The sequence below is a fragment of the Salvia miltiorrhiza genome, chromosome 8 (genome assembly GCF_028751815.1).
Source record: "Salvia miltiorrhiza cultivar Shanhuang (shh) chromosome 8, IMPLAD_Smil_shh, whole genome shotgun sequence".
Lineage (NCBI taxonomy): Eukaryota > Viridiplantae > Streptophyta > Magnoliopsida > Lamiales > Lamiaceae > Salvia > Salvia miltiorrhiza.
The window spans coordinates 7783139-7807168 of NC_080394.1; the positions used below are offsets into that span (position 1 = coordinate 7783139).

The following is a 24030-nucleotide window of genomic DNA, read 5'->3' on the forward strand; positions in this document are numbered from 1 at the left end:
GGCTATGTATAAATCAGTGGCGTAAATGTAATTTCATGAACTTGCATGATTTAATCTATTCTATCTATCTAGTATCTAGTATATTATAAAGTGTTAATATATAGGTAAAAATGTTAATTTTATAAACATGTTAATTTTATTTTATGTTGGGTAAATATCATTTTTTCGCTTATCATTCGATTTTTACAGGATAATACTCATCGTTTTATTTTTTGTTATTTGTCGCTCACAAAATAATTTGACGACTAAAAAATGACGTGTTCCACGAGCAGTCATATTAATATCAATATACGTGGAATTAAATATAAAATAAAATAATTCACATAATAAAAAACACATCAGATTCACATAATAAACAATCCTATTATATTTCACACACACAAATCCTTATTTCCCACAACCAACAATGGCGGTAGCCACCGAATCAACCGCCACATTTCCGACCGCAAACCTCGTCCACCGCCTCTCTTTCCCCAATCTTAAACAACCTCTCTCTTTTCCCTTCACAACCACTCGTCACTGTACATTGCCACTCCGCCATCCCCAAAATCTTGACAATTATCTCCGTGGGCGACAAGCTCCCCGACACCACTCTCATACTTGAACACCTCCAACGAGCTCCAGGCCGTCTCGGTGGCCGACTGATTGCAAAGAAGAAAGTATTCACTCCCCGGGATCGCAAAAGCACCTCCCGGGGGTCGTAGAGAAGGCGGCGGAGTTCAAGGCGAAGGGCGTGGGGCACCATCGCCTGCATCCCCATCAATGACGCTTTCGTCATGAACGCGTAGAAAGAGGATCTAAAGATCGGGGGCAAGGTGCTGCTGCTTAGCGACGACAACAACGATTTCACCCACGCAATCGACTGTGAGATCAACCTCGGCGACAAGTCCATCGGGCTCATCGTGCGTTTGCACCGCTACGCAATGTATGTCAAGGACGGCGTCATTAGGATCCTAAATGTGGAGGACGGAGGTGCCTTCAATGTCAGTAGCGTTGAGAATATGCTCAAAGAGGCTTCAATGTAAACAACGCCTTTTTTTTTCAATTCCATGTGTATTCATAACATGGTTGTTAGTTGGAACACGTTATTTTTCAGTCGCCGGATTATTTTAGCGAGTCATAGACAAGAAAAAAATGAAACGACAAATATTACTATCTTGTAAGTTGTAATTAGCCTTATGATGAGATATTTTTTAAAAAATGATCAAATGATTGGCCAAAAAGTAATATGTACCCTTTTATTTTTGAAACTGTGATGTAATAGATGCATTATTTTCATATATTTAAAGATAAACCAGTTGAATATGCTTTAGATAATATGTGTGCGTGGGGGAATTAGCAAAATTTGAGTAGACGAAATTAAAGAATGAGGAATAGTAGGGGTGAGCAAAATCGGACCAAAACCGACGAACCGGATCGAACCGATCGATTTTTTCGGTTCGGACTGGTTTTGGTCCAGTGATTGGTCCGGTCCGGTCCCAAATTTCCTGGACCGAATTATCATCGGTTCGGTTTCGGTCCGGAGGAGGGCAAAACCAATGAAAATCGGACCGAACCGAATATATGTATATTTAATATATATTTATTATTTTTATTAATATTATTAATTATTTCTAATAATCTAAAACTCAGAAACCCTAATATTATTAACATTTCATGGATTTTTGTGGTATTATTGAATTATTGTTGTTAAACCGATTTTATATGTGTAAAAATATGTTTTTTTGGTTTATTTCGCAAACTGCCCAAAATTTCGGTTTTGGACCGAACCGAACCGAGAACCGACGGCGGTTTCGGTCCGATTTCGGTTCGGTCCCAGTGTTTACGTCGGTCCAATTCGGTCCTAAAATTTTTTGAAATTCGGTCCTTGGTTTTATCGGTTCGGTCCGGTTCGGTTCGATCCGGACCGACTGCTCACCCCTAAGGAATAGTAATAAAAATGTAAAAGTGTGTGAGCAAAATAGATTTGATTTGTTAAAGGTTGTAACGTGGTTACGTGGTCATGGACCTCATGGTATGTCAAGATTAGGAGTGATCATGATAGCTAAATACTATTATTCATTCAATCAAAGTAATAATACGTAATATTAGGACTGATCATGATAGCTAAATACTCCTTTCGTCCCGTAAAATTTGAGCAATTTTTTTTTGGTACGAGTTTTAAGGAATTAGTATTTTATATGTTACATATGATAGATGAAAAGTGAAAATGTGAATAAAGAAAAAAATAATTTGCCATATAAGAAAACTGCTCAATCTTCGCTGGACAATTCGAAAAATAAATATTGCTCAAGTTTCGAGGAATGGAGGGAATAATTATTTTGAAAAATGTCCGCATTGCATTTTACTGATTTAGTATAAAACAACCAAAAGATTGCGCTAATATGATACTACGCTCCAAATTGACATTATAAGTCAAGTGATGCAGGTAGAAGCGTGAAATATATTTGATACTGATAAATATACGAACTCCGTTGATAACCATTGTATACCGGAATACGTACAATAAGGGTTAATCCGTTGATTCACTCCTGAATACCGGAAGAACACCGCGAGAAGGGAACAATCTCACCCTCTACATTTTAACTCTCAATTCGACTCCCCTAAAACATAAATAAAACTCCTATTTATAATAAAACCCTAAACATCTAAAAGGAAACAAACTAACTTGACCAACAAGACAAATCAATAATTAAAGATATAATATATTATACGATTCTATCTTCATCTTTCTCTCCATCCTTGAAACGATTCGTCCTCGAATCGGAAACGTCCTTGATGATGTTCTGCATAGGGTCGATCATATTGACCGTGTAGGAAGTCAAAGATCTCTCGATTCTGTGCTCGTAATTCCTTGAATTGTTGAGACAGAAGGTCGTCGTCACGATGGAGATAATCTTGAACATTCTGAACGATTGATTGACGGGGAGACATCGCGTAGGAGCGTAAGCAAGGCTCTGGATACCAACTGATGCAGGTAGAAGCGTGAAATATATTTGATACTGATAATATACGAACTCCGTTGATAACCATCGTATACCGGAATACGTACAATAAGGGTTAATCCGTTGATTCACTCATGAATACCGGAAGAACACCACGAGAAGGGAACAATCTCACCCTCTACATTTTAACTCTCAATTCGACTCCACTAAAACATAAATAAAACTCCTATTTATAATAAAACCCTAAACATCTAAAAGGAAACAAACTAACTTGACCAACAAGACAAATAATAATTAAAGATATAATATATTATACGATTCTATCTTCATCATTCTCTCCATCCTTGAAATTTCAAAAATATGATAAATTTCAAATTACGTAAATGTAAAAATCGTACTTGATTAATTACCAAATTTATATATATATACATAAACAGACACATTTTTTCATAAATCATGTATGTCCAGAAACATTTATTTAAAAATCAATATACATAAATATCACACATTAATTCCAGTGTGATTTCCATTTTGTTCATATATTGAAACCTTAAGTTGGAAAATCTGCAGCAATAATACCTAAAAATAAGCAAGGATTATCGATATTGGCAAGTTAGAATGGAAATATGTTAATAAAAGTGCATCAACTAAATACAAAGATTCTCATAGATCCAGATAAGAGAGAATTAGATATTATTGAGAAAGAATGAGGGGTCTTGTTGGGTTGATAGTAGAGTTGCAGGTTATGAATGGTGTCGATTTCCATTGCCATTCATTAGTTATAGTCTTCTGGTAATTCGACGTGTTCGTGTTGAGCAGCCAGCCACCTCTTCTTCTTCTTTGTCCGAAACGTCGGGCAATCTGCACAACAATACAAGCTTCTCGCAAAATTACAACTAAAACTCTACTTGCTGACTGCTGAAGAAAATGAGTATGCTAAAAGTCTGATTCGCTTTCAGTACGAAACACGAGAGTACCTCCGGCAGGATATATCGAGTTGTAATGAACCTCGGCCCAGAAGCTCAGGAAAATAACTGCACCGCACGCAACATAAGTTCGTTCAACCATCCTTAGTGCCAAGAAATTATGCAAACGGTAGAAAAGCAACAAAATTCCCAGTAACTTTACCTCGTTCTGACTTTTGAATGTTTGGGAGGATCTCAATGTAACAGGTGTCCTTAAACGACGCGATGACAAATATTTTTATACCATACTGCAGGAAACGAAGAACGACAATCAGTGGCCGAGACACTTGATTAAACAACCGAGTTAAAACAATCCTAGAAACTGCAGAAACAATAAATGGAGGCCTTATTTTCTGTAACATCAGATCTATGTATGTCGTATATTATCACCATATGACGCATTACCGAATATGGAAATATAAAAAGGAATGACCAAGGTAAACATACAGAATCTGCAGCAGCTTGCAACGTGACATGATCTCCCCACTCTCCGTTCCTGATGGCCATTCACGTCTTGTTAGAAGTCGTGTATAGGCACAAAAATGAATCATCAATAAATGAAGTGCAGATATATATACTTGGACATCTTTGTCAGATATTGGTCATAAGCCATGGGCACATATCCCTCGTAGATCTCTGGGAAAGACCTAAGCTAGAATGCGGCAGATGAAACATTAGCCCAAGAAAATCAATCTCAAGTTTTAAGGAGATGTATGGACAAGAAAATGCTAACCTGATTTACAATCTGCTCTCGGACAAATTTGTGGTGCTCAGGAGTACGATAAAATTGGTCCGACAGAGCTCGGAACTGAAACATTATAGGCTCCAGTCAGTCAAATCTGGTTACTTAATGAGATTATTGGGAACATATCATTGCAATCATAGAACATCAAGTTTGAGAGATCTGGTGCACTAAATTGTTTTATGCTATTTGAACGACAATGGAAAATGTGTACGAAAATGCAGAAATTGATGAGCACAAAACTGACCTGGCAGTTACCATCACCTTGAACCTTGAATTCGACCAGCTCATAGACCAGTAATCTACAAAATGTAACATGACCTAAGTTAATAGTTGTGATGGGAAATGCATAAAAATTTATGAGACAACTATGATTAGCATTAGACATAAGAGATATAGATACCATTTCTTTTTTGACCAAACTAGCAAACAAGCTATTGCAAAGAAATCCTCCACCCCAGGCTGCTATAAAGAAATCTCATTATTTTGGCAAAAAGCAATGAATTTTATTTTTCCTTTAATATATGCCAATCTAATACTATTATCTGCAATTGGCAATCATTTTACTTTCTAATAGTAAATAATGTATAGTAGGAAGATTTCATGTCAAGTACATTAAAGACAAAATATCTGAAAATGGGAAGTGAAAATATTTTTGGGATGGAGAGAAGTACTTTTTTCCATATCAAAAGCTCATGTAAAAAGATAAATCTATGGTACCTGTCTAGAAGTCTTTGATGATCTAAAGTCGCTTCATCTATTGAGGGTATTTCACCATTAATTTTTGGAATGTGCTGCAGAAATAAGGTCCATGGTAAAGCGATAAATTAATTCCTATCTCGTTTTTTTGGCAGCCAAGCATGCCAAATGTTTAAATATATCCAAATTGGTTCAATTAAGTACTTGATAGAAGCTACACTTACGGGAATAGAAGCCATCGATATCTGGTTCAATCTTTTACCTACTTCACCATCAAAAGCATGCTCGTCCATTAGTTCTAGTGAATTCGACCACTCTTCTTCACAGTACAATTCATCTCCTGGGCTAGAACATGAAGCAGAAATTCCCAAATCAGTTTCTTCTTCATGTTGACTATCATGTCCTACAAGTCAAAGAGAATGAAGATCCATTAAACCAAGGTGGCAAAATTAGGATAAGCAAAAAATCCGTTCAGAAATCAGCACACCATCAACGACATAGCTGTAGTTCCCCAATGAATGTGGAAACCAGTCCTGTGAACAAAACGAAGTTTGGTGCTCCATGCCATCTTGGAACAACTTGATTGGTTCAGTCACTGAAAGTTGTGATAGTTCGTCGTGAAGGCTGTCTACATTAAGGTTTTGGTCTCCTGCATAATTGCAGTCCGACTCATACTGATATCCTTTCAAATAATGCCCCGGATAGCAGTCCGCGTTATGTTGGGGGATGGAACCACAATATCCACAATTAGAATAAGGATCACCATCAAAGAGCTTAAGTCCCCAGCGAATAACATCAGGATCTTGGTTGTATGTGATCATGGTAAACGCACAATATATCTTAATTGTAGTAGCATATCTGCCCAGCCAAGACAAGAATCAGGACTTGTAAGATCACTCTAAACACATTTCTTCCAAATAGCCTAAAACATGAAACGAAACATATAGACACACAACCTATCAAGCAGAAGCACTCTCAGTATATTAGTCATTGCCTTAAATCAAGCATTAGTTTCTCTTCTCCTCTACTTGTATCCCAGTTTCACAGCAATGGCTCTCTCTCTCTAGTAGTATAATTTAGACACTTTTTCGACACCCAAATGATACAACAACACATAGATATCGATGTTATTCTCACAAACAACACAACACAACACAACACAACGCAACCAATCGATGATCATCAAGTCGTACAAGTAAACTTTACTTGCTATGCTAGTCGCCCCTGCATCCTTAGACTAGCAAAATCACATTAAAGTTATCAAATTCCCTTGGAAACATAATCCCAAAGCAAAAATCCAGATCAACTGAAAAGCTAAACACTAGTACATTTAACTTGCATAGAAGAAAGGTTTCCAAAACATCAAGTTCAGACAGAAATCAAAATCCCATCTCCCATCTCAACAAGATCAATGACAAACGAAGTAATGTACGAATGATCAATGCCATATATTTAAAGTTGAAAGTAGTAGAAATTGTTGAAAGACAGAAACTTTAATCCAAGATTTAAATAATTGTGCAACAAGCAACTCACGTTGAGTGGTGAGTGATGTGAAAATCCTTGCAAGCATGAAGTCCCTTATCATCTATTTATATAGACATCGCGCTGCCGAGATGCCACACGAGGAGAGGCCAAGAAGAATTGAGAGAGAGGAGAGGAAGAATTGATGATGAGTATTTAAGGTGTGGAAATAATGGGATTGATTCGGGCGAGTGAGAAAATGTCGTGAATTTCGGGGGGTGGGGTGTCATGTCACGAGGTGAATTGAATTGCTGTCTGGAGAGAGAGAGATAGGACAATGGAATTGGAATCTCAGTTTTGGGGTCTCAATTCCCAGTGTATTCAGAAGCTGTTGTTATCAAACTGACGGCGATTCCTTTACGTTTGTCCGTTTTCCCGTTTTCTTGTCCTTTTCTTTTTCTCCTTTTTTTTATTCCAGTTATAGTTTTATCATTATCAAACGCTTATTTCCCGCTTTTTTATTTATGGTAGATTATAGTTTCATAATAAGAGCATCCGTTTTAATTGAGCATCTAGTTGGTTCAACCATGCTTCCTAATCCTAAGTCCACTTATGAGCCAATTATGGCATTAGTTTGACTCATTATGTTAACTTACATAATTTGTTTTAAGATTTTGAGTTAGCCATGGTACATTTCTGCAACAGCGTGAGCAAGTCCCGACCCGTACAATCTTTTTCCATTTGAAAATATGATCCACCTGCTGGACGCCATGAACGATGCGCTCAAACAAATCTTTCTGCATCTGAAAATGGCGTTTAAAAAAGTTGGACAGTGCATCGAATCGCCGTTGTAAATAATCTTGAAGTAGCCGTTGATATGCGGTCTCACGATCACGATACACAAAGCCCCTCGTTGAGAGCGCTCTTTCTGATGTTTGGTTGATGAAATGTTCTGTTACTACCATTTCCACAATTCTCTCGCTCTCTTAATCGAAAGTAAACGAAGTCATTTTGTTATGTGGGAAAAATGAGAAAGGAAATCAAAATTGGAGATGAATTGAAAAGAAAATGATGTAGAAATTGTGTAGGGAAATGGTGATATTTACTGTTTCTCTTTGAAAACCATAACCCACCTTCACCCCAGGATACACAACACTGATTTAAACAGTATTCATGATTATAATTTGATAGACCAAAATATCCCTTGCATCAACCATTTTCTCCACCTTGCTGCTCGATGATATAATTGATATTTTTCTATTGACGACCAGCTACCACTACTGCCGCCACAAACCTCCATCCCTCATTGCAAAAACATCGCCCCCCACGAAAAAATTGAGAGCCTCCCTCGTATTGTACTGCCTCATCGAAAGCCTTCGTCGCGTCTCCTCAATTTCTTGTGGATGGATTTTATTCGTTTCTCTTCATGTAATTTCTGTTTCTGTAATTGATGGTATTTATTGATGATAAAAATGATATTGAAAATGTGTATCCACTTAATGACTTTAATGGTTGAACATATTAACTTGTGACTAGAAAATCATGTATACCAATTATTTTTTCTATTAAGTTTCAATCAAAGCTATTCATTTATTATTTGTTTAAAGTATTTTAAAAATAAAAAGAGTAAAAATAAATCACTTTTTAGTTTTAGATGGAAAGTTTCAATCATTCGTAGGGGTGTAAATGAGCCGAGTCGAGTCGAGTATTGACATACTCGAGCTCGAGCTCGGTCTATATGTATCAAGCTCGAGCTCGAGCTCGACTCGCTCGAGTTTGAGATTTTTGAGCTCGAGCTCGACTCGATTGCATATTCGATGAGCTCGAGCTCGACTCGGTTCGGCTCGATTATTGAATCTTAATCAAACTCGAGCTCGTTTAGGCTCGGTGAGCTCGAGCTCGTTTAAGCTCGTCTCATACATGCTTCAACAAATTGTATATATTATGAGCTATATTAATAATTAAGCTATAATATAGGGATAAAATCGTAATTTGTTTGAAAGCTCGATTAGGCTCGCGAGCCTAACGAGTCGAGTATGATGAAACTCGAACTCGGGCTCGATACCTAGTCGAGTAGCTCGAGCTCGAGCTCGACTCGACTTATACCGAGTCGATTTCGAGTAATTTTCGAGTCGATCCCGAGTAGCTCGCGAGCTAGCTCGACTCACTTACACCCCTAATCATTCGTGTCCTGGAATTATAGTTTCCATCTTTTAGGTCGTGGGTTGGTACTAAATTAGTAGACTGAATTTTGGACGCAAACTAATTAAAAAATCATAAAATCTCTTGTACGTTCAGGTATACAGTGTCATTTCGATAACATGATAGTATCATTTAGTGTTAGTGTCATTTCAATATACTGTTAGTGTCATTTCGAGATATAATGTTATTTATATAACATGATAGTATCATTTATAAAACAAAATAGTGTTAGTATCATTCTAAGATAGTGTTAGTGTCATTTACACCTAAGAAAAATTTGTGTATTTATTTTTTATGTGTTTGTTTGGAAATGGCGGCTGGAGTGGTCGCGTGAGCTGAGAGAGCGAGAGGTTGAGCAGGTGGCTGAGCTTTACTCCTTCATCAACTCTTTTTCTTTGAATGCAGGGCAAAGTGACAGATGGACATGGAAAGGATCTAAAGATGGCAAATTCTCGGTCAAATTGGCCTATAAAGCTTGTAGAGAGGAGGGGCAAGCCCGACAGAATCCTAGGGATCAAGAGGCTTTTCAAAGAATTTGGGAAGCTCCGGTTCCGTATAAGATGAAGACTTTGGCGTGGAGAGTTATCAAAGGGAGAGTGGCAACTTGCAACAAACTTCAAAGAAGGCAGGTGCAACTTTCTCCCACAGACTCTCAATGTTTTTTCTGCCAAGACAAAAGTGAGGAGCTGAACCACCTGCCATCTGACGAAGGTAATTTGGAATGAGATCCTTTCTTGGCTTGGGCTCTCTTCAGTTTTGCAGCAAAAGGCGAAAGAACACTTCAACGCATTCACTAATCTTGGTCAAAAATCATCTCAAAAAATTCTCTCAAGTGTATGGATAGCTACAGTGTGGAGCATCTGGAAAGTTAGGAATAAAGGAGTTTTCAGCGGAGCCAAGTGGAATAAAGGAAAGCAAGTTGCCGAGATTAAGTCACGACTGTGGAGTTGGAAGCAAGTTTATAAGACAGAGGCTCCTCCCATTGATTTTAAAGCTTGGATGCAATTTGTTCCTCTTTTTTGTCCCTGACTCTTGCTCTTGTCTGGTTTTCGGTAGCTTTGGAGTGGGCTTTGTGCCTTGGTTTCGACTTGGGCATCTGTGATTTTTGCTTCGTGGGTACCACTGGTGCCTCGCTGTTCTCTTGTCTTAATAAAATTATCTTTTTTCTGATAAAAAAAAAAGAAAGATGTACCTTGTTTGAAATAAGAGAGAATAAGAAAGAAAATAAAAGGGCAATATGAGGCAGGGTCAAATGACAACATGAAAAAAAGTGCGGAAGCGGCGTCGGTTTACTATTTTGTCGGAATTTGACACAAGATTCGGTTCGACTGGATATTATGACGTCACTATTGCGCAATAGTACATCTTTACACTTTTCAAATACTAGCATTTACCACGTCGCTCATTTTCTATGATTCTTGTAGTGAATTCATTTTTTATGACTGTTTTGATATTCTTTTATCTTTTTCAGCAATGCATACGTACAAAAAGAAAGCTCCAAATTATAGATTACCGACGTCGCCATTTTTCATTCTTGTAAGAATCTTTTTGTACTATGATCGTGAATGATGATAACATATTCATAAATCATACATACTCATCGACAACTTACTCACTCATAATTCGAAAAAGTAAAGTAAATTACTCACTCATAGTGTAGTGCATTTAACATTTGTTTGTTTTACATATTTTAGGTGAGCGAATAATGAATGAAGATGATTAAAAACAAAACCCCAAGTTGGGACATAATATTTGTAAAACTAGTATTTCACCCGTGCGGCACGGGGTAAATTATTGTAGTCTTTTTTTTATAACGTTAATTAATTATATATTAATTAATATTGTATTGTGTTAAAATAATAAATAAAAATTATTGTGTTATATTGAAAAAAACAACATAACCTTTAACTAAGCAAATAATTTATTTTTTTAATTATACTATTACAAATATGGGTGCAATAATAATAAATAAATAAATAAAATTGATGAGTGTGGAATTAATCTCAACATAAATAATATATATAAAAATATAAAAATAACACAAGTATTTAACGTGGTTTGATCGTTAAGATCTACATCCACAGAGAGAAATCCGAGAGAATTTATTGTTTGTGGAGTTATACAATTATAGAGTTGAGTAATTATAATGAATCAACCCCTAATTCTATACATAAGAATCCTATTTATAAGTTATTAAGTGGACCTAGCCCTAAAGCCCATTAAACAATGCAATTAGGCCTAAATTATTGACATGGCTGGAGGTGCCAAGGGTGGCATTGACATAGTTGGAAATGCCAAAGATGGCGTTGACACGACTGCCACAAATGGAGGTTAACATAGTTGGAAGCGCCACGGGTGACGTTGACATAGCTGCCACGGGTGTAGGTTGACATAGCTGTTATAGGTGGCGTTTCTACGAGTGGACTGCCAACAGTGGTCTGCCAAAGCTATGTTGTCACGGCTGATTCTTTGCCTTTATTTATATTCATTGTACTTGATATGATATTATTATGTTTATCACATGCTGAAATCTCCAAGCCACTCCGACTATTTACTCTTGAAACAGCAACGTAAAGTTGACCATAAGAGAATACTGATTTCTTTAGAAAAAACTTCACGAGTGGCATAGATTATTCTCGACTCTTGTTGATTGTTATGACATACAAAATAATAAGAGGAAATTGTCTCTATTCGAACTTGAATGGAAGTCGTGAATCTGATGGAGTCAGAGACATTCTAGAAATCAACACTTTTTAGCCAGAATTAGTATCGATTAATGTGTTAGCCTCCAACATGTGGTTACCAAGTCTTGTAATCACCAAACGTGTTCTATTACACACTCCTTGAGAATGGTCAATGTTCCTTAATAACATGACCGGAGTTATGACCATCAAATTTATCTCGTTATTGGAATTTTGTGGATTAAAACAACAATGAAGTCCATATAAATATTTATTATGTATTTTAACACTTACTTATTTTTATGTTTTAAAAATATAATTATCTACAATCTAGGTCATGATTAGGCTTGTCGAATGATTCAAATTTGGATACCCGAATCAAAATTTTCAATTAGTAGTATTCAAGATCATTGCTTCTATGTCAATTAGTTGAACTCAAACTCAAACATAGACATCATGTAATTGATACAATAAGTTGCAAATTTATTTATTACTATAATTTACTGATTAGCATAAAAATAAATTAAATTAGTTTCCATAATGGAAACAATGAACAAAAAAAGACTCATATATAGCCGCAAATATTTCTCTAGAGATCGAATCAATTCTACCTCAATCACTAACAAAGCAATACATATTTGTGCTAACACAAATATAATAATCATTTTCTCGTATTATATACTCCCTCCGTTCGTCAAGATTATGTAAAAATTACTATATCGGACGTCCGACAAGATTAAGGCAATGGTCCCACCATCTTCTTTAATATTTTATCCTTACTAACACTATTTATTTACAAAAAACTCACCTCAAATTCAATCTCAACCACACATCTCATAAAGTGGTGAGACCCTTTCTCCACTACATCAAAATCATCACCAATTTTATTAAATCTTGTGCCCAAGCAATTTTACATAATCTTGGCGGACGGATGGAGTATGTAATTTCTTACATCCCAAAATATTGTCTCTTACACAAATTCAAGAAAAGCAATAGAGTTGTTGCACTCAATTTCATTCCATATAATATAATTGCCTTCAATTGCAACACCACATTCATACTATAATATTATTGCTTGTACAGATTTTAATTCCACGATTGATTATGGGAGATTCCAAGATTTTAAAGATATTAAAAAATATCACACACAAATACACAAAGAGATAGATTTTAGGAGAGTCATATCAAGCACTACCTCAAAACACCAAGTTACCTTGAAACTTGAAGTTGCTAACATAAATATAAAATATAAACGTATGAACCTAAGGCAAAATGTTTCAATTTCGAGTCAAACATCACCTAATCTTTAAATTTATTTGTTTAACAATAAAAATGCATGAGAAGAGATGATGAGAAATGAACAATGTAATATGGTACAAAACCAAGTGATAAGAGTTAAATTATCATACCCTTAATTTATTATGTACATGATCAACATTTCATCTAACGCATGAGAAAGAAGTGGATCTTAGATTTGTAAGAAATTTATTAATTATGATATGATAGAGGTTGTTCGTTAAAAACAGAGTCGATGCTGTGAAAAAGTATGAAGTTGTGCCAATAAATACTACGGTCTACGGTTATATAAGAAGAACAACAATGTATGATATATTTATTCAACATTAACAGTTGGATAAAACAAATATGAACAATAGATTATTTGATATAATTTTTACATTTGAGACGTACATAAATTACTTTGCAGTTTAGGCATAAAATTTGCAGCTTTTCATTCCTTTTCATTGTCTCTGCATTTACTTCTTCAATTTCAGCAGACGCATATAAGTCGTAGCGTCAAAGATGTTGTCTCAAGAGAAATATAATCGGTGACGGGGAAGACATTCATCAGCTGGGGGAAATTTGCAAAGAGGACTAAGAATTTTGCTGAGATTTTGAGAGGCATACTCCCTCCATCCCGCTCCAAATGACCCATACCTTTTTTGGCAATACAATATCTCTCTATACTTAATATTTAAACAATTTCCACCAACTCGCTTTATCTACTTTATACATAATTTATCTACTTTATACACATTTTTTAATCTCTGTGCCCAAAAGTAATGAGACATTTGGAGTGGGACGGAGGGAGTACAAAATAGAGTGATAATATTGTTGATTTTAAGATATTTATATTGTGATTTAAGGTGGCGAATCAATAATTGCTTGATTGACAAATCTAATTCTATATATAATTGATAATTAATTTGGCGTACATATATATATAACTTTGAATATTTTTAGCCTCAACCTTTTTATAATCAACAGCTTCAAAACATAAATTTAGTCAATTTATTTTTATATCTAATCTTATAATTTATAATTAATTTTTCGTATATATATAACTTTGAATATCTTTAGCCTCAATTTTTTTTCTAATCAACACCTTCAAAACATAAATTAAATCAATTCATTTTTTTTAGGAAAAAGTCAATTCATTTTTATATGAGTTTAAGTAACTCATTTTAATTATATTTAAAAAAGGTAATTACTTTTAATTGACTTAATTAACTACCTAAATGCATTTATATTTGTACAATTGAAATTAATGCATTTATATCAACGTAATTAATGAATGTGTTAACAAATTTTAAAAATAAAAAGATAAAAAAGTAGAAAAACAGAAGTTACTATTTACGATAAGCCGACTTTATTATTATATATTATTATGTAGATTGGTTCCACAATTCAACCTCTTTTAATTAATACTTCGTCCATCTCATGAAATTAGTCATCTTTTAATCTTTATAAAAGTACAAAAAAAATATATCTAATATTATATGAAAATATAATTTATATACAATTATTCTATTTTGTCACTATTAGTACTTCATATGTTATTGTCATCAACATTGAATAAAGACATGCATGTTAGTAAAAGAATGTTTTAATATAATTCTAAATTTTTTTATTAAAAATTTATGAATTTATTTTTGACCACCCTATTTGGGAAACTAAGTTAAATACTTATATATAACAACCCGGTTTCTGAAAAAAGAAAAGAATAATTGAAAGTCAATCCAACGGTCCACACTCTTCAACTCCCTAAATCACCTCCCCGCCATTTCTTCCCTCCACAACCACACTCCGAAGGAACATCCCTCTCTCTCTCTCTCTAGAAAAAACAGAAACCAAGGAAGAAGACGATTTTGTTGAATCTTCGCAAAACAAATGAGAATGACACGATGCTTGAAATGAGAATATTGTCGTCGGCGATAACACTCACGCTAATCCTTCAAACAATATGGCGGGTGAGCCACGCGCAACCGCAACCACAACCAACACCACAAGACCCCGCCGCCGCCGCCGCCGCTGCCGCCGATAACCCGGCGGCCATGCAGCTGCTCTCCAAGACCATGTTCAACCGCTTCAACAATTTCTCCGCCTTCTTGGGCCCCGATGCCAAGAAGCATCTCGGCTTCTGCATCAGAGATATGTAATTAATTAATTAATTAATAACAAACATCTCTCACCAAATCCTAATCATCGATTTCATGGCTAATTAATTTGCATGTAGGGACGCTGAATGGGATAAGGCGTTTAATTTCTCCAAGAACACGCAGTTTTTGGCGGAATGCGTGAGAGGCGACAAAGGCACGTAGACAATCAATGAATGGCATTGGCTATATGATGATGATGATGATGATGATGAATGGTCTGATAATGAATGGGTTGTGCAGATGCTATGCAGCGGCTGTGCACGGCGGCGGAGGTGAAGTTCTACGGGCAGAGTCTGTTGGGCGGCGGGGGAGGAGGGCTGAGGAGCAGTTACTATCTGAGACCAAACAAGAACTGCAACTTGACGGCGTGGCCAGCCGGTTGCGAGCCCGGATGGGCGTGCAATGTGAAGAAAGAAGACAATGTTGACATCAAAAATGACAAAGAGATACCGGAGAGAGTTCTTGACTGTCAGCCTTGTTGCCCTGGCTTCTTCTGTCCCCATGGCCTTACTTGCATGATTCGTGAGCTCTATCTTTCCACTTAAATATACTAACTTTCATAATCCATATGCACTTTTCAAAAATATTTGTCTGTTTCTTGAAGCGTGCCCCTTGGGAGCTTACTGCCCTCGAGCTCAACTCAATCAAGCCACCGGTGTCTGTGATCCGTAAGCCTTCAATTCTTGTATATGTATGTGTATGTATGATTGATGCTGACATTCTGAGAAATTTGGAAGGTACCGTTATCAACTACCTCCAGGGCAAGCCAACCACAGCTGCGGCGGCGCCGATATCTGGTCTGATTTTAACACTGGCTACGAGTTGTTCTGTTCCGGAGGATTTTACTGTCCCACCACCACCCAAAGACTCCCCTGCACCGAGGGGTTGGTATTACTTGTTTCCAGACATGATTCATAGCATTCATTAATTCTCCTACTCAAAACTTCTTCTTCTTCTTCTTCTTCAATGTGTTGCAGGCATTTCTGTAGGTCTGGTTCCACTGCTCAAATGCGTAAGTCGAGTCTTGCTACGTGTGTTTCTGTGTCTTTATCATTTAAGAATGATGATGAATCTCAGCATGGATGAGTTGCAGGTTGCTTTCAGCTCGCAGGCTGTGACCAGCAAACTGAGAATCAGAATATCACGGCTTACGGAATCATCTTCTTCGTAAGCTTCTTCTTCTTCTTCGACTGCTACTGCTTGCTTTGTTTTCTCTTGTAAGAGACAAAGGATTTGGTTGAAATGCGGCGTTGATGTTAATGTAGGGTGGGATCACTATGATTCTTCTCATCATATACAACTGCTCGGGGCAAGTCCTGAGCGATCGAGAGAAGAGGCAGGCCAAGTCAAGGGAAGCCGCAGCGAGGAGCGCCAGAGAGACGGTGCAGGCTCGCGAGAGATGGAAGTCCGCCAAGGATGTCGCACGGAAAGGTGCAGAGTTAACGGCACAGTTGTCACGGACATTCTCCCGCAAGAAGTCCGTGCTGAACGAGCCGCATAAGGGCTCGGGCCAACCTAAACCCGGATCGGATGCAGCATTGGCTTCAATGTCCGGTGAGCTCAAAGGGAAGAAGAAAAAGGAAAGCAACCTCACTAAGATGCTGCGCGACCTCGAAGAGAATCCTGATAACGACGAGGGGTTCAACGTGGAGATCGGAGACAAGAATCTGAAGAAGCAGGGGAAGGGGAAGCAGCTGCACACGCGCAGCCAGATCTTCAAGTATGCCTACGGCCAGATCGAGAAGGAGAAGGCTCTACAGGAGCAGACCAAGAATTTGACATTCTCCGGTGTCATATCCGTGGCTTCGGATTTGGAATTCTCAAGTAGGCCGCCTATTGAAGTGTTCTTCCAAGACTTGACTCTCACGTTGAAGGGTAAAAACAAGCATCTCTTGAGGTGCGTCACAGGGAAGCTCGTACCTGGCCACGTTTCTGCTGTCATGGGTCCGTCGGGTGCTGGGAAGACGACATTCCTCTCAGCCTTGCTGGGAAAAGCTGCTGGATGCACCATCACTGGCTCCATCCTTATCAACGGGAAGAACGAACCTATGCAATCATACAAAAGAATTATCGGATATGTTCCTCAAGATGATATAGTTCATGGAAATTTGACAGTGGAGGAGAATCTCTGGTTCAGTGCTAGATGCAGGTACATTTCTGTCAATTTATATGATTACTCATGCTGTGTTTATAATGATCTTCGTGGTTCTAATCCCTAAAATTTTCTGTAGACTCGCGGCTGATCTTGAAAAAGCAGAGAAAGTTCTAGTTGTTGAGAGAGTAATCGAATCCCTAGGGTTGCAGCACATTAGGGACTCCCTAGTTGGAACTGTTGAGAAGAGAGGAATCTCTGGAGGTCAGAGGAAACGAGTGAATGTCGGGCTTGAAATGGTTATGGAGCCTTCGCTGTTAATCTTAGACGAGCCTACGTCTGGCCTAGACAGTTCTTCTTCTCTGCTGCTACTCAGAGCCCTGCGTCGTGAAGCTCTTGAAGGAGTAAACATATGCATGGTGGTTCACCAACCAAGGTAATCTAAGGAGTTCATCACTATTTATGAGCTAAAGCGTGTGTCTGTTCTTCGAGAAAGCTAAGGTGTCCCGGAGATTTCTGATGCTAATCACCAACCATTTCTTTCTGCAGTTACACATTATACAAGATGTTCGATGATTTGATACTTCTAGCTAAGGGTGGCCTCACGGTGTATCACGGACCAGTGAAGAAAGTCGAGGAATACTTTTCTGGTCTAGGGATCGTTGTCCCTGAAAGAGTGAATCCTCCTGATTACTACATTGACATATTGGAAGGAATAGTGAAACCAAATGCAAACGCGACTGTCAAATTTAAGGAGCTTCCGCTCAGATGGATGCTTCACAATGGTTATCCTGTACCACCCGACATGCTAGATTCTGCAGGGGTCTCGTCCATTGCCACTGACGACTCATCCCATGGAGGAATGACGCCTGCAAGTGCTACCCCGGACCAGTCTTTTGCTGGAGATCTTTGGCAGGATGTTAAGTTTACCGTAGGCCAGAAGAAAGATCACATATGGCTTAATTTCAACAGGTCCCAAGACTTGTCTAATCGAAACACACCAAACGTCGTCATGCAGTATAAGTTTTTCTTAGGGAGGTAATATCTACATTCATTTTGGTGGAAACTCTCTCTACTAGAAGCATAATCTAAGATTGTATGAGATGAAAGCTTAAATTGATGAGTAAAAGCAACAGCATCTTACCTCTTGATTGCTGATGCACAATAGTTTCGTCTCAGAGTCGGAAAGCAACGACTAAGAGAAGCCAGAACACAAGCTGTGGACTATCTTATCCTACTACTGGCAGGAATATGCTTAGGAACACTTGCAAAAGTGAGCGACGAAACCTTTGGCTCAACGGGATATCTGTATACAGTCATTGGAGTCTGTAAGTCATGAATTCCATCTAAAAAGATTGCTGCTTTGAGAATGTACAGCAAAACTAAACTGATGTTTACCAATGTTTTCGTGTAGCCTTGCTCACCAAGATTGCTGCTTTGAGATCGTTTTCTCTGGACAAGTTGCATTACTGGAGAGAGAGTGCTGCTGGCATGAGCAGCTTGGCTTATTTCCTAGCAAAGGACTCTGTCGATCATTTCAACACCATCATAAAGCCTGCTGTCTACCTATCGATGTTCTATTTCTTCAACAATCCCAGGTCTACCATTTTTGACAACTACATGGTCTTGCTGTGTCTCGTATACTGCGTTACTGGCATAGCCTACGTTCTTGCAATCTACTACGAACCTGCTCCAGCCCAACTGGTGCGCAATTCTGTCTTCTCTGAGAGTGTTTTTTGGCATTCGTCTTCTTGAGTACTTAAGTCTTGACTACATCCTGTGTTTTTGCACCTTTCCAGTGGTCGGTGTTGCTCCCTGTTGTTCTTACTCTCATCGCCAACCAAGATGCGGATTCATTCGCATCAAAAATAGGAAACTATTGCTACACAAAATGGGCTCTGGAAGCATTCCTGCTTGCAAATGCAGAAAGGTATGAACTGCATGCCATACTCTCAAAAAAAATAAAAATTGCAAGAGTATTCAGCATCTGTTGCCTGCTGTTGCAGGTATTCTGGGGTATGGCTTATTCAAAGATGTGGTGCAATCAGACAGAGAGGTTATGACCTCGACGACTACTACCCCTGTTTGGCATACCTCATCGCGACTGGTATATTTAGTCGAGGGGTGGCCTTTTTCTGTCTGGTCACTTTCCAGAAGAAATAGTTACAGAAGATCTAGCTGGTTTTGATTTTCTTGTAGCAGAGAGGTAAAGGGAAGGGCAAGATTTATAGTTAGGAAAATTTTCAGACAAACCTTGTCATGGGATACAGTTAGCAGTGAGAGTTAGAGATCTTATTGATAGTATGTTTGTATCCTACGATGGCTATGAGAGTGGAGAAACATGTTAGGTGGTGTTGTATCATATTCAACAAAATTCTTGCCTCCGGGGATATATCCCCGCCTACCAATGAAATACGAGATGAAACATAGACAAAGAAGACATTGTTATTGCATTTGTGAAAGGTAAATGAAGGAAGATTTGATTTCTCAAATTCTGTCTTAGTTCCATCTTGAGTTACAAGATGCTCCATGGTATGTGAAACAGGACGATAAATAAGATATTCAATGAACTTCTTGAAACATATGTAGAAGTGGGATGAAATACAGCTATCTATCAAGATGGTGCTTCATCTCCAAACCATATCTCCCATAAATTTAAGAGCTGGGACACCCCTTATTTCTACATCAACTAGAGGCGACTCAATTCGCTTCAGTTTTGCCAGCTGTGGGTCTTTCTCGATCATATCAAGAGCACGTCTTTGGTCCTAGAGAAAATGAAATATGAAGCTTTAGATGCATCCTCGTATCATAATTGAATTTTTCTTTTATGATTAGTATATATGTAGTATCTTACAAATATTAGATTTTATACTACAAAAAGGATAGAACTTTTCTGAATGCTGAAGACTTGATCTAATTTGAAGTATCTAAGCATATTCGAAATTCAGATGTTCAAGCACAACCTGGTATTTAAGATGTTATTCCTAGACTTTTACTGAGAAGAACGTTATATATACCGGTATAAACTTCCGTGGCTCCACTAGGCCCAAATCAAAACCAAGATGAAGCTGAGAAACAATTTCAGATTCATATCTTACCTTTCTTCTCATTGAGCAAAACTTGCAGTCAGATGCCGATGGAGGTAACAATTGATTTATGACTAGTCTGTTCACTGGAACTTTCTCCTTCCTTAAGGATGCACATAGTCTTGAAGATTCATTGATTGCCATCACCTACACATTATTACACCAGGAAGCAGTCAAGGCAGCAGTTTAACAGAAAATGGACGTGTTGAATACCCTTTTCCTAATCACATAGGGATAATGATTGATTAATAACTTGTTACAGATGTTGAGTGTGGTGAATTCAGATATGAGAAGATTGTGAATATCTATAGCATCCAAGTGGTTCTGGTTAAATGAGAAATTTAATTAGGAAAAAATGATGGCAGATATATCATTGTTTTCATTGATCTTATAAGAGAAATTAAACTGAAAGCTATCTGTGTGGATTCATTACAGTGGGGATTGTTACGATCACAAACTCTGTGGTCTCTGGGTCACGGAAAAGATCTCGCACTTTTCCCATGCTTAACCTTAGCTGCTCTAACTTGTCATTCTGCAAAATTTTAGAAAAAAGTAATGATAAAGAACAGAATCATAAGAGCTAGATGAAAATTGGGGAACAAAAGGCTGTACTAATCCTTTCTGAATAAGTAAACTGTTAATTACTAGAAAGCCTCTTATAAAATGAGAGCATAAGAGAATACAAAGATAATAAGGAGTTTCTTTTTTTCTTTCTCTTATATTGAGGAAAATACTAAGGAGGTTCTTACATCATCTTGTTGTGGTTCTCCTTTTCCAAATGCAGATTTAAGGGCTGCTGTTGCTGAAGCTATCTTCTTCTTGATCTGAATTCAGCCATATGTAAAGGGTGTTAAATCAGTACAACTAATTAAATCCCTACTACGAATATTCAAGACAAATTAAACCATGTCAATATCAAGTGAAGCAGTTGTACATACTGCATACAATTACAACTAGCTAGACAGGAAATATGGGATTTTGTTTGATTGAGATATATAATAGGATAAATTTTTTAATAATTCTATTTCCCTACCAAAATCGCTAACTTAAGGATGGGGGAAGGAGGGCAAAGAAGTCGAGCATATAGAGAATCGCAAGTGCACAAACACAAAAATGTACTCACCTTCATCATCTTGCCTATAGATGCATCAAGGAAATCAGGTAGCGACAATAGTCGAAGTGTGTGACCCTACAATACTCATATTAGCGGAGCTTCTGTAACTGTCGGCAAAGAAACAAAGACTAATCCCTTACCGTGGGAGCCGTATCAAACACAATGCGACTGAATTTACTATACTCCGGTGACTCCAAAAAATGCATGACCTGTAAGATGATATAATAATAAATTAGCATATATCCAAAAATGGGTTAATAGAAATAATTTATTATACGCACCTTGGAAATTGCAATAACTTCATCTAGACCAGGAGGAGGAGTGTCCAACAGCTCTTCAAGTTTGAGGTCTCCCATCTGCTCAAGAAAGAAGCAAGTACGAGACAAGAATAAATGGTACATCATCTTTCTAGTTCATCAAAAGTCTGAAATATTAACTATAGCTATTTGAGATTCGACTACATTTAGTATTACATGCTCAAATCAGCTGAATAAGATATTACTCATTACATAGCTCCAGCTCCATCGAACCGAAAGCAACTGTTCCGAGCAATTCCTCTTTCCATAACCCACCATGAGAATTAACAAAAATATATTTGATATGAAATACACAATGAGCTTCCTAACTCAGCAGCTACTTTACCCTTACATAAGTGAAACTAAGGCTTAATTTGCTAAATGAGTGCAACGGTTATCAGTTTCGTCTTTGAATGTCTTCTTTGATCATAAATCTACAACAGATGCCATAATACATGTACGGATGTACCAGCAATTCACAGAAAAGTTGAGGAACCGAATAAATCTCTGAAACTAAGGGCAACATAAGAAAGGCAAACTGACAAGTAATACCTGTTCTCACCTTGCCAACAAGCCCCCCGAAGCCCATACTGTCCATGACGTTTCTAACTGCCCCTTCATCGTGCTGCCCTCTGGAACTCAATTCTTCCCTCTCCTTTTCAGGGTTTAACTTTCATACGACAAATACAATGCATAATAAAAAACTAACACTTAGAGAAAGAGAGATCTGTGCGTCATATCAAGAAATCGATACCTCAAGTGCATACAAGGGAGAATCCACACCTTGTACGGGAACAAGCATCCCTCCAGCCAAATTCTACGGAATACACATTGAGAAAATGGCATTGTCTTCTAAGATTAAAAATCAAACTCTCAAGTATACACATGAGTACGAGACATTACTTGATCAAAAGAATCGCTTAATGAATGAGCAGGATCTGTAGACACCACCATAGTGGGGTGACCATGATTCGCTAATTTTACAGCAAGAGATGCTGCACAACTTGTTTTCCCAACACCTCCTTTCCCACCTAGCAAATAAAATCTCCTCTGTGTGCTAGAAACCATTTCATCAAATCCAGCAATTTTTGTCACAGCAGTGACCACAGATCTTGCTGCAATAACAATATTACCATGGAAGTTTAAAAGGGTACCTTAATCGAAACAGTACTTTTATAAGGATGTTTTGTAGACTTGGAATTCATGTAACATGTAAACTCAGCCACGAATACAGGTCGCAGGCAATGTTTTCATTTTACCGGAAAAAATCTGAATTCTTTCACCTAAAATACTAGCAAATACATTTGCATTTTTCAATGCATGTTCTTAGTAATATAAAATGGTTTCCCATATATCACATTGAAAATCTTCTCTCACAATTCAGCCACCAATTAACTTTGTTTCATTTTTTCAGCAACTCTTTTGCTCCTAGCAGTTAAAAACTACCTAAGTCTTCAGTCTTCACATATCTTCTGCCTAAGAGAATCAAATATGTTAATCTACCTATCCTTTTCCAATGTTTTCGTGGACACAGATTGCAGATTATTTCAGCTCAAATTCTTAAAGGGAACAAAAAATTAAGAGTATAAGAAACTGAGTAAAATATCATAAAACATATACAATATGAACGAAGGGGGAAAAACAAGTATCCTCGCCCTTGTGAAATAAAACAGCTAAGAAGAAAAACTTCACTCAAGAAACAAGCAACAATACCAAACATTCAACTAAAATACTGCAAAACCCAAGGGTGAATTAGTGCGCATGTGTGTATGTGAATGAGAGCAAGTCGCACCTTGGAATGATGGGGCGAGTGGATTTGAATTGATGTTAGCGGATACCAAGTCTTGTATGCTTCTGCTGAGTTTAGAATATGGATGTTTGTGACGCAGGGATTTAGAGATGTGATTGAAAAGAGAGGCCATTTCTCGACGAAAAGTGGTTCCTTCAGCGGCGGCAGAGGTGAACTATCAACTGCTCAACTCAAGTCCAAAGAAAGGTGGCGCCGACGACAGGGCTTCGTTTATCATTAATTGATTATATATTACTTTCTCCGTCCCAACGAAAACGGTGCGTATTCATTTTTGAGCCGTCCCCATAAAAATGGTGCATTTTTTTTTTTTGTTAATAATTTTAGTGGTGCATTTCTTTTTTTGTTAATAATTTTACATTATAAATAACGTAGCCCACACACTTTTACACTACAATCTTATACTCCTTAAATCCCGTTTCGAAAATAAGCGCACTCATTTGCATAAGTGAACTACCCACTCAAAATCACAAAGAATCGCCCATCTTGTATTCGGCCCATCA

At 37.5% G+C, this 24030-nt stretch overlaps 4 protein-coding genes and 1 pseudogene across 5 annotated transcripts in view; 3 read left to right on the plus strand and 2 right to left on the minus strand.

Moving 5' to 3' along the window:
- The window catches only part of LOC131000554 (uncharacterized), a 407676-nt gene that overhangs the window by 179824 nt on the left and 203822 nt on the right, over nt 1–24030 (plus strand). The gene's annotated exons all lie outside the window — the stretch shown is intronic.
- Nucleotides 407–1025, plus strand: LOC130998012 (peroxiredoxin-2E-2, chloroplastic-like; annotated as a pseudogene).
- On the minus strand, nt 3552–7182 carry LOC131000581 (OVARIAN TUMOR DOMAIN-containing deubiquitinating enzyme 12-like). 2 transcript variants are annotated; one of them, XM_057926584.1, is made up of 11 exons: nt 6885–7182; nt 5839–6209; nt 5576–5754; nt 5373–5446; nt 4900–4954; nt 4644–4718; nt 4489–4562; nt 4358–4406; nt 4074–4158; nt 3923–3979; nt 3552–3823 (listed from the first exon to the last, which is right to left on the minus strand). In XM_057926584.1, exons 2-11 carry the CDS (start codon nt 6170–6172, stop codon nt 3639–3641), a joined length of 1167 nt encoding a protein of 388 aa, XP_057782567.1. In that variant the 5' UTR covers nt 6173–6209; nt 6885–7182; the 3' UTR covers nt 3552–3638. The 2 variants fall into 2 exon arrangements, with proteins under 2 accessions (XP_057782567.1, XP_057782568.1); XM_057926585.1 differs by having other exon boundaries at nt 3552–3806; nt 6885–7174.
- On the plus strand, nt 14743–19716 carry LOC131000521 (ABC transporter G family member 28-like). Its single transcript, XM_057926477.1, has 14 exons — nt 14743–15128; nt 15210–15286; nt 15373–15654; nt 15737–15800; nt 15870–16016; nt 16110–16144; nt 16226–16299; nt 16398–17281; nt 17364–17660; nt 17774–18262; nt 18404–18552; nt 18639–18928; nt 19024–19154; nt 19231–19716. The coding sequence occupies exons 1-14, from the start codon at nt 14878–14880 to the stop codon at nt 19385–19387; spliced, it is 3327 nt and encodes a 1108-aa protein (XP_057782460.1). The 5' UTR covers nt 14743–14877; the 3' UTR covers nt 19388–19716.
- LOC131000579 (ATPase GET3B-like) lies at nt 19652–23741 on the minus strand. Its single transcript, XM_057926582.1, has 11 exons — nt 23513–23741; nt 22624–22835; nt 22475–22537; nt 22283–22390; nt 21706–21780; nt 21565–21633; nt 21434–21499; nt 21060–21134; nt 20744–20842; nt 20323–20457; nt 19652–19989 (listed from the first exon to the last, which is right to left on the minus strand). The coding sequence occupies exons 1-11, from the start codon at nt 23640–23642 to the stop codon at nt 19852–19854; spliced, it is 1170 nt and encodes a 389-aa protein (XP_057782565.1). The 5' UTR covers nt 23643–23741; the 3' UTR covers nt 19652–19851.